An 11,566-nucleotide genomic window follows, 5' to 3' on the forward strand; every position below is an offset into this window, starting at 1 on the left:
CACAGACCAGGTATGGTAGCATACACCAACAATCCCAGCACTTCGGAGGTGGAGCATGAGAAATTCAAAGTCACCATCAGCTCAAAGCAAGTTCAAAGCTAGTCTGGGATGTGTGTGTATATATATATATATATATATATATATATATATATATATATATATATATATATGAAGGGAGGAAGGGAGAAGAAAGAAACAACGGAGAGGGCGTGATTCCTGTAATCACATGGTAAAGGCGAGAACTGACTATCACAACAAGCACACTGTGGCACTCACAGTCCACACCCACCCATACAAACATAATAAATGTCTCTCTCTCTCTTTTTTTTTTTTTGGAAACAGTCTCATTATTAAACCAGGCTGGCTCAGAATACAAAGATCCACCAGCCTTTGCTTTCTAAGAGCTAGGATTAATTTTATGTGCCACCACATCCCGCTAAACCTCAAATTTTTTAAAAGTGGCATGAGGCAGACACAACCATACAAGGCAGTCATATTTACTCTATGAACAAACACAATCCTCCTTTGTCACCAAATAATAAGACTTTATTGCTGGCTTCTTTACAAATTCCAAATAAATAAATTTTCCTATTGAAAAAAATATATCAAGAGGAAATAGAAAAAACTATAATTGAAAAAGAAAACCAGGCTGGCTGATGATAACACACACTTTTAATCCCAGCACTCATGAGTTCAAGGCCAGCATGATCTACAGAGATAGTTCCAGGACAGCCTGAGCTACACAAACAAACCCTATTTCAAAAAAACAAAAAGAAAACTGGGCATTTTAGATATTTTTCTTTTTATTAATTAATCAATTTTTTCCCAGCCCGATCATAGGGCATTCTGGATATTAATGGCATCATTTTACACTGCAATTTTAAAGTTAACAGAAGCTGGGTGATGCTGCAGGCCTTTAACCCCAGCACTCAGGAAGCAGAGGCAGGTGATCTCTAAGTTTAGGGTCACCCTAGTCTATAGAGCAAGTTCCAGGACAGCCAGGGCTACACAAAGAAACACTGCCTTGAAAAATCAAATAGAAAAACAAAAACAAACAAACAAAAAAAAGCCCACTTGCCTTGAACACTCAATAGTACTGCCTCAGCGTCCTAAATACTGAGATTACATAGTCAGACACCAGGGACACCAGCATGCCTCACATCCTTTACTTTTTTAATGACTTCTAGGGAACCTTCAGCTGATTTTCCTTGGGTCACTATTGGTTTCATCCCTGAATCAAATCCTTTCCATTTCTCATACTTCGGGAATATGAATGGTAATGATCCAAGTTTTAGTATCCCAAGCATAGCTGACATTTTTTTTAGCTTATGCATTTCTTCCAATTGAAAAGAAAAAAATCAAAAACAAGAATAAAATCTATTTATTATCTCTTGCACATTTGCATTAAAATAGCAACTTTATTTCATAGTACTAGACACATGCCCACACACACATACACATAAAACCTATTTCTGTGACCTAAATATTTTAAAACTATGAACCTCTTTTCAAGTAAAACTCTTCTGAAAGTCCCATCCTGTTAGCACAGATGGCATATAAAAGATTCCAGGGGTACAACTCAATGGCAGAATACTTGTATAGCATGATCAAGCCCCTGAGTTTTGATTCCCAATATAAGAGGAGGGAAAGAGAGAAAAGGGGCCCTAAAAGGAATCCTATAAACATACTACATAAAAGTAACAGATGGCTTTCTTACTGCTATTTATTTAACACTATGATCATGTAAACAGATTCTAGAAAGTCCTTGAGTAAATGTTACATTTTTATAATGATCATTATATGTCCCCACCCTAGGCCGAGAAGAGCACCCAGGCTAGGTCTGCTCAGTAAACACCAGGCCCCTTCACCTCTAAGGCCAGCACTAAGAAAGTGGGGGGGGGGGTCTAGGCCCTGCTCCTACCCCCTAGTACTGAATCAGCCAGGGCCACTGACAAAAGAACTTCTACGTTTTTTTCTAATGGTCTCAGCAGTCTCAGTTCAACTAGCTACAGAATGAGAGACAAATACCGGCCAAACTGAAATACAGACTACAGTGCCAGATTATGTTCAGTTCCTAGGAAAATCCAAAATCAAGCACTGACAAGATGGCTCAGCAAGGCCCTTGTTGCTATGTGAATCTGATCCCTGAGACCAACCTAGTGGAGAGAACTTTCACAAATTGTTCTCTGACCTCCATACACCTAATATGGCACCTGGGTGCCCACAAATATACACACACACAAACAGATGTAATAAATGTAAACATAGGAAAAATAGCTTCCTCAAATAATACATGCAGGCAAAATGCCCATACACATAAAGTAAAGTGAATACACTTTTTAAAAAAAAAAAAAAAAACATCAGGAGGGGGCTGGAGAGATGGCTCAGAGGTTAAGAGCACTGGCTGCTCTTCCAGAGGTCCGGAGTTCAAGTCCCAGCAACCACATGGTGGCTCACAACCATCTGTAATGAGATCTGGCGCCCCCCTCTGGCTTGTGGGCATACATGGAGGCAGAATGTTATATACATAATAAATAAATCTTTAAAAAAAAAATCGGGATATTGTGGGCAATTAGTAATAATTTCTCACACGGATTTTTTATTTAAAATAAAAATTATTATCACCAAGCCTAGTGATGCATGCCTTTAACCCACCACTAGACGTAGAGGCAGGCACATCTCAATGAGTTAGTTCCAGGCCAGTCAAGGCTACACAGTGAAACCCTGCCTCTAAAAACCTTGAAAACAACCCAGTGTTCGTGGTGGTACACTTCTTTAATCCCAGCACTCAGGAGGCAGATCTCTGTGAGTTCAAGGCCAGTGTGTTTTACAAAGTGAGATCAGGACAACCAGACCTGTTACGCAGAGAAACCCTGTCTCAAAGGGAACAACAAACAAAAAAGAAACAGCGTGAGCCAGATGTGGTGGCTCATGCCTGCATACAATCCCAATACCTGGGGAGAACTATGAGTTTCAGACAAGGACAGACTAAAAGGTAAGGCCCTGACTTAAAGAGGTATTTGTTTCCGTAGCTGAGCACACCTATGGTTATAATCTTTTTTCATTAAACATCAATGCACATACCAAACTCCATCAGTCCTCTCGGATATAAATACTAAAGAGTATTTCCTCTCCAGCATCTAGATGCATCACCATTAAAAGCTGCACAACCACAAAATGCTAACCTTAACAGGACTTTACAGCTTCGTAGTAAGTACAGCTAAAACTTACTTTAATGAATCTGAAACCCAAAATGTTATCTTAGCATAAATTACATTATATATTTTTATTAATTATATGAACAAATGTCTTATTTAGTAAATGCAGTAAGAGGTGATGTCTCACTCAGAAACGGTGGTCAGATTCTAAAGGAGTTATCAAAGCTCTATTAGACAAACAAAAGTCAGTCTAGATTGCAAAGGTTTCCAGAGATAAAATGCCATTTTGAAAAGCTATAAGTGTAACTCAGTCCCCACCACTGTCCACCTAAAAAGCCAGGCCTAGTAGTGCAGGCCTGCAATCCCAGTAATTTGGAGCCTGGGGTAGGAGGACTGTAAATTCAAATAGGAGCCGCCTAGACAACAGAGTAATTAAAGGCCAGCCTAGGAAATTTGGTAAGACCCCATCTTAAAATAGAAAGTCAAATAAAGAGGGCTGGGCGTAGTGGTGAATGCTTACCATTTGTAAACCACCAGTGCTCTAGTGGCAGAGGCAGGAGGATTGCGAATTTGAGGCATCTGAGCTACCTGAGACTCTGGCCCTGAGAGAGAAACAAAACAACAAAAATCCTGCCAGGCGGTGGTAACACACACCTTTGATCCCAGCAGAGACAGGAGGGAGTTCGAGGCTGACCTTATCTACAGAGAGTTCTAGGACAGGCTCCAAAGCTACAGAGAAACCTAGTGTCAAAAACCAAAACAAACAAACAAACAAAAACCCTGAAATATTATAATGTATCTTTTATGACAGTGGAACTTATCACAGTCAGAAGTCTTCCTAAAACCCTTGAAAGAAAAGATACCTGAACAGTAATTGTATCACCTGTCTAAAAGGTCACATTATTTGTATGACCTATAATGTCAGGCACAAGATGGTTCAGCAGGTAAAGCCTGATTACCCAAGTTCAATACCAAAAGTCCTTAGAAAGGTGGAAGGAGATAACTGACTCTATAAAATTCTATAAAGCAGCAATCTGATCTTTCTTCGATATATATGCACTGTGTCATGCCCACATACGCGCTCCCCACCACACCAATATATAACTAAAAAGCCAATCTAGGAGTTAGAGAGATGGCTTGGTAGTTAAGAACATATAATTCTTGCAAATTTAGCTCCTAGCACCCAATGTGAGGCAGCTCAGAACTGCCTCTAAGGCCACCTTCACAGGATCTGATGTCCTCTTCTGGCTCCCACAGGCACTGCACTCACAAACATGAACCTCTCACAAATAATTCATATAGACATTTTTAAAAAATAAAAATTGGGGGCCAGAGGGATGGCTCAGAGGTTAAGAGCCCTGGCTGCTCTTCCAGAGGTCCTGAGTTCAATTTCCAGCAAACACAACCATCTGTGGTGAGATCTGGTGCCCTCTTCTGGCATGCAGGCAGAATACTATATACATAATAAATAAATCTCTAACAAAAAAAATTGTGCTAGGCAGTGGCACACGCCTTTAATCCCAGCACTCAGAGGCAGGCAGATCTCTGTGAGTTTGAGGCCAGCCTGGTCTCATTATTTAAATGAAATAATTATGGCATAGACAGTTCTGTAACTTGGTTAATACACGCTACATCATAGGGCTTGAATATAGATTGGCTTTTCAAATTTCTATATATTTGCTTGTTCTGTTTTGTTTTGTTTTGTTTTTTTTTTTTTTTTGAGACAGGCTTTCTCTGTGTAGCTTTGGAGCCTGTCCTGGAACTCCCTCTGTAGACCAGGCTGGCCTCGAATTCAAAGATCCACCAGTCTCTGCCTCCCAAGTGCTGGGACTAAAGGCGTGCGCCACCACTGCCTGGCTTCTTCTTCTTTCTTTAGACAGGGTCTCGTTATGTATTCCTGGTTGATCTCAAACTCACAATCTTCCTACCTCTGCCTCCCAATGGTAGACATATAAAGTTTCACTATTATGCTCAAATCCTTAAACCCTTCAAAGGAGGCTGCATTTACTCACAGAACATCTTACTATGTTTCATTCCCTCTTCAATGGCTTTAAACCAAAGGACATTACTGACAGTAGATCAATGTTTTTTTCTTTTATTAAAACATCTAGAGATAAATATACTGACTATTCTCATTTTATTAGTACTATGGTAGTAATAATAGTAACAAGAGTCAAATCCAGGGCCCATCACATATTAGGGAAGTACTCTACCACTGAGTTTATTATATCCCCAGCCCTTAGTTTTCTGGGGGATATTGGGGTTTTTTTTGGGGGGGGAGGTTCAAGACAGAGTTTCTCTGTGTTCTGTAGACCAGGTTGGCCTCAAACTTAAGATTAATCTGCCTTTGCCCTTAAGTATTTTTTTAATAAGATTTTATTTATTACGTATACAGTGTTCTGCCTGCATGTTTGCCTGCAGGCCAGAAGAGGACACGAGATCTCATTACAGATGGTTCTGAGTTACCATGTGGTTGCTGGGAATTGAACTCAGGACCTCTGGAAGAACAGCCAGTGCTTTTAACCTGAGCCATCTCTCCAGCCCACCCTTAAGTATTTTTAAAGGATATTTTAAGAAATAATAGCATGATAATTTACATAAGAGTCTGGGAATTTAACTCAGTAGTTGAGAACCCGCTACACATATACACCTGCTACACATATACACACAAACATAAATAGATAAATAGTAATTAAAAAATAAAAAGAATTCTATTTGCAAACTGGTGATTTAGCTCAGTGGGTGAAGTGCTTGCCTAAGTACTATGCACAAAACCCTGGGTGTGGAATTGGAGAGATGGCTCAAAGGTTAAGAGCACTGGCTGCTCTTCTAGAGGTCCTGAGTTCAATTCCCAGAAACCACATGATGGCTCACAGCCATCTCTAGTGGGATCTGATGCCCTCTTCTAGCATAAAGTTGTAAATGCAGATAGAGCATTCATATACATAAAATAAATTTTAAAAATTAATTCTGGGTGTATCCCAGCATTGCTGAGGCAGGAGGGAATCACAAATGATGGTCATTCTGGCTATACTGCAGATTAAAGGCTGTGTGGGATATGTAAGACATGGCTTCAAAATTTTTTTCTTCGATTTTCAATATTCTCTATGCAAATGCCAGGACATTCAAAATTTTAAGTGGGTTATGTCAGAGCAAGTATAGAAAAAATGTATGTGGTAACAAAGAACTATGACATGTCAGATTTTGATTTCAAAAAGGTTTTATTGTATTTATTTCATGGGGCATCAGAGGACAACTTTCAGGAGCTGATTTGGTTCTTTCCTTCCACTTGTGGATCCCAAGAATCTAACTCAGGTCATGAGACTTGATGGCAAATGCCTTAAGTCCCTGAATCACCTCCATAGATACTATTTTTAAAACTTATTTTCAATTTCCTCTTCTTTTTTCAACCATCTAAAATCAGGTGTTTTGTGATTTTTTAAATTAAATTAAATTTATTAATATCTTTTGTGTATATCATGTGAGAGGACACACACGGGGGTCAGAAGACATCTTCTTGGAGTCAGTTTCTCCTTCCACCTTTCAGGGATCAAACTGAGGTTGTCAGGCCTGTAGGGCAAGGGTTTTTTTTAACCCCCTGAGCCATCTCATTGGCCCATAAAATTAAGATTTTCTATTAACTCAGCTAACGCATCAAACAGGGTCCCCACTCAGTTTCTAAATGACAGCACTCACATCCTGATATCCAGTTCTCAAAATCTTCACTCGAAATTCTGTTTGAGCCTGTTGAAATAGTTGAGGACCATTTTTTCCTCAAAACTTTAACTATCCGCACTGTCTGGTTTCAATTTTATTAGGTCACCTTGAATTCTCTGAAAAGCATCCAAAGGTTTTCATCATCAGTTTGTGTCTCTTTAAAAGACTTTAATTTAATAAAATCAGTAAGCTCATGTGGTCTGCACCTGCTATAGGGTTTGCTATTTAAAACAGACAAAAACTTCTGGTTACTCAAACTTCTGTGGACCTGCGCTGCGTTCTAAAAACCCCTGGAGAGCTGTGTGCAGCGGCCTACACAGCAGGCACATGACCGCAAGGGTTTCTCATCAACCCCCCCCCCCCCCCCCAATTCTTTAGTGCTGCAAAACTTCTCATGGCGTTCTAAGCACAGGACTGTCAAATAGTGTCGACTTAAAACTGTTCAATTGTTTTGTCTATTTACCAACCCAAGCATCTCCAAGAATTTAAATCCTTCAAACTGCCTTCTCACACAGAGCTACAGTATTTCCGTGTTGCTTTGAATAATTTAAAAAAGGGGGGGGGGACTTGAGTTCTGAGGCTCATCCTTTGACCCAAATTGCTGTTGCCAGGAGATGCGGTAGTAATGCAGCGATTTGCGACTCTGAGGATGCATTTTACCTAGAACAGCCAAAGGCTACTAAATCCTTTATAGTTCCAATTATTTCTGCAGTAACAATTTCAACAGCTAAAAGACGAATTATCCTAATTCAGCCATGGTTTCCTCTCCCCCGCTCTTCCCCCCGCCCCCAAGGCCTGCCTTCGCAAGGACATCCTTTCCAGATCAACATTTGCAGATGAGGAAAGAAAAATCAAGGTTTAGGCACGAGTTAGCTCACGCTTGGAAAGGCCATTATTATACTCCTCACAAATCTTGGTAGGATGCGAAGTTAAGTTTACACCAGTCCACAGTCCTAATACCTTACTGTTTCCCAAGCCCAATTAACGGCCTGAAAACAACAGCAGTATTTATGCCCAGAGAAAGCTCAATGCTCGCCTAAACAAAAAGGCGTCTGATAAGTACGGGTATGCTTTTCCAGGGCAAGGACGTGTTAGACGACAAAGGGTTTGTTTATCACAATGAGGAAAAAGGAAAGAAAATTCCCAAGACGATCGGGGCAAGCAAAAGCCAAGGGTTCGGAAGCCCTGGCCTGGAAACCACTGGCCCCAAGCCTTCCCCAGCCCAGCCCTGTCCCGAGGGCCAGCCCGGCGCCTGCACAGGCCCCCGAGCCAAGCAAAGCGCAGCCCCAACGAAGCACCCAGCCGGGGAGCCCAAAGCTAGGGCCACCTAGGAGGAAGCCCGCGCGGAAGGGGCGAAGCGAATGGGGGCGAAGCCGGAGACGCGGCCTCCCTCATCTCGGGCTCGGAGGCCCCTGGAGAAACCAGCGGCGGAAAAGGGAGGCGGTGTGCAAGGCGGAGCAGAGCGCAGAGGGACGGAGAGCCGAGAGGACGGGAGGAAGGCGGCCCCGGGCCCGCCGCGAGCCCTGCGGGGGTCCTCGGCGACGCCCGTGTTTACCTGAAAGTCTCTGTCCTCGTTGAAGCGGGAGAAGCGGTCCGCCATTTTGCCGCCTTCACTCCTCCTCAGGACGAGGCTCTCCGGTTCGCTCCTTCCCTCCCGCGACACCCGCCCCCTCCCTGCTTCCACGCCTCCTCCCACGCCCACCGGGCGCGCGCAGCTGGCGGAGGGGGGGGCCGCTGGGAGGGAGGGAGGAAGGGAGGGAGCAAGAACGCGTCCTGACGGGAATTCCGAAGGCGCAAGTGCTCTGCGGGCCCGGAGGCGGAACCTTCGCTCACCGCCCGGCTTCGCGCACGGCCCGGAGCGACCCTGGCGGGCCGCGCAAGCGCACTCGCGCCGGAGCGCCCCAAGCGCTTCCGGAGGGAAACATCAGCGGGCCAGGACGTGGGGGTTTGGGGAGTGTCTGCTGGCTCACTCACTGGTGTTCAATGGTCTTTCTTTCTTCTGCTCTTGTTTCTGGTCAAGCCCATCCGGTATTTGGCAAATAATAGTATACAGTAGCATGAGATAGGACTTTAGCGAGCCAGAGTTCTTGTATTTTTGTCGGTTTTGGACAGGGTTTCCTGTATAGCCCAGGCTGGACTCCAGCTCGCTAGGTAGCCGAGGCTCGCCTCCCATGTCCAGAGAGAGTACTTTTTAAATTGACACATAATAGGATTACTTGAGACGTAGGAAAACAAAATCTCTCTTCTCATCGGGCTTCCATTCCAGGCAGGAAGTCAGATAACTAGAAAAATGACTTAATAGTTGTAATTATTAGCGAGTGTCAAAGACTAAAACTAGGTACAGCCACGATTGAGGCTGAGAAAGATCTGGAATTCAAACTCATCCTTGGGGGCTGGAAAGATGGCTCAGAGGTTAAGAGCATTGCCTGCTCTTCCAAAGGTCCTGAGTTCAATTCCCAGCAACCACATGGTGGCTCACAACCATCTGTAATAGGGTCTAGTGCCCTCTTCTGGCCTGCAGGTATGCACACAGATAGAATATTGTATACATAATAAATAAATAAATATTAAAAAACAAAAAACAAACTCATCCTTGGCTGCTTAGGGAGTTCGAAGCTAGCCTGGGCTAAACAAGACATTGCCTCAACAAAATCTAAGTGATGGCCGGGCGGTGGTGGTGCACACCTTTAATCTCAGCACTCGGGAAGCAGAGGCGGTTTGAAACCAGCCTGGTCTACAGAGCGAGTTCCAGGATAGGTTCCAAAGCTACACAGAGAAACCCATCTCAAAAAACAAACAAAAAATCTAAGGGAAACAGTGGGGCAGGGGGAAGCTTTAATGAAAAGGACAACCTATCTTAAAACTATGTGTAAATCAAGGATAACAAGGAATTCACAACATTGCATGTCTACAAAGAACTTGGATTTTTTTCTTATTCTTCCTTCCATATGTGTTTGGGGCTCATGTATGAGCTGTTGGATACCCTGAAACTAGAGTTACAGACAGTTATGAGCCACCGTGTGGGTGCTGGAAATGAACCCCTCTACAAGAGAAGACCTTTTAACTACATAGCCATCTCTCCAGCTCCTATTTTCTTAATGTTCTCCTGGAGCGGGAAGCTTATTTAATTTTATTAGACTTACTCATTTTACTTTATGTGTAACTGTTTCGCCTGTATGTACGTATATATGTGTACCTTGTATGCTCTTGATGTCTAGGGAAGTCGGAAGAGGGCATCAGATTTCCTGGAACTGGAGTTACAAGTAGTTGTGAACTACCATGAGGGTGCTGGAATTTGAACCCTGGTCTTTATAAAGGCAAGTGCTTTTAACAACTGAGTCATCTCTCCAGCCCTCTTTTTTTTTTAAGATTTGTTTATTTAATATGTATACAGTGCCTTTATGTATAGCTGCATGACAGGAGAGGGCACTGGATCTCATTATAGATGGTTGTGAGGTTGCCAGGAATTGAATTCAGGGCCTCTGGAAGAACAACCAGTGCTCTTAACAACTGAGCCATCTCTCCAGCTCCCACCCCCTTATTTTTTAAGTCCCAGTCTCTCATTAAACCTGGAGCTCTCCCTGGTCTGGCTAGCAGGCCTCAAGGGCCTGCTCCTGGTACCAGGGAAGGTGCAGCTGTGGGCAAAGTTGAACACACAAGGACTAGGCCCAAGCCAGTCTAGAGAGCAGTTGGATCCTAAGTCATTTTCTCAGTTCAGACAGCAGCTGGAGGCTTTCTCTAGCAATGCTAACCAGATTCTGGACCTTAACATGCTAGCCGAACCAAGAAGGAGCTAATTCGCTGAGAGGAGAGGAGCTGGTGAAGAACCAGCTGTCTTAGCCAACATTCTGTTGCTGGGAAGAGACACCATAGCCGAGGCAGCTTTTAGAAAGTGTTTAATCGGGGGGGGGGGGGGGGGGGCTGCCTTACAGTTTCAAAAGTTTAGGCCATTATCATCAGCGCAGGGAGCATGGCAGTATCCAGGGAGGCACTGGAGCAGTCAGTAGCTGAGAGCTACATCCTGATCCACATCCAAAGAGAGAGAAGCTGAAACTGACACTGGACCAGGCCATGGCATGGGTTTTTGAAACCTCAAAGCCACCCTCAGTGACACATTCCCTCTGACAAGGTCACACCTCCTAATCCTTCTAATCCTTTCAAACACTTCCACTCACTGTGGACTAAGTGTACAACTATCTGAGCCTATGGGAACCGTTTTTATTCAAATCACCACACTAATATTCTAGTCAGAGAGTCAGATTTCTCTTGTTCCTGCCCAAATACCCCATGGAAAATCCATCATTCTGGAAAACCCATTCAGAATGAATATTTGAAGACTAAGAAGAAATCCTGGAGGCTGGAGAGATGGTTCAGCAGTAAAGGACACTTTCTGGTCTTACAGAGGAACCCAGGTTTGGTTCCCAGCACTCCCATGGCATCTCAGCACCACATGGCATGTATTTCCCGTTCCAGGGGCTCTGATGCCCTCTTCTGGCCTCCAGAGGCACTGCAGCCCTGCAGTACACATTGTGTGACTTTCTTCCTCAGGAGAATAATCATCTATTTACCCCAGATAAAGAACTGAGTACAGACTAAAGTACAGATAGCGTCAAAGTCCAACTCAGCGAACACATGAGTTTTATTAGGGTTACTTACAGGAATGTAGGTGACAGGTTACTTACAGAAGGAGA

At 43.4% G+C, this 11,566-nt stretch overlaps 1 protein-coding gene across 3 annotated transcripts in view; it reads right to left on the reverse strand.

The window, feature by feature from the left end:
• The window catches only part of Gpatch8 (G-patch domain containing 8), a 71,436-nt gene extending 62,713 nt beyond the window's left edge, over positions 1-8,723 (reverse strand). Inside the window, exon 1 of one of the 3 annotated variants that reach the window (XM_075990554.1) lies at positions 8,431-8,723. In XM_075990554.1, coding sequence (XP_075846669.1) covers positions 8,431-8,475 — 45 coding nt within the window. In that variant the 5' untranslated portion in view covers positions 8,476-8,723. The remainder of the gene's footprint in view (positions 1-8,430) is intronic. The other 2 variants (XM_075990555.1, XM_075990557.1) reach the window with 2 other exon arrangements.
• Positions 8,724-11,566: the final 2,843 nt, after the last annotated feature.

This window comes from Microtus pennsylvanicus, chromosome 11, assembly GCF_037038515.1.
Source record: "Microtus pennsylvanicus isolate mMicPen1 chromosome 11, mMicPen1.hap1, whole genome shotgun sequence".
NCBI lineage: Eukaryota > Metazoa > Chordata > Mammalia > Rodentia > Cricetidae > Microtus > Microtus pennsylvanicus.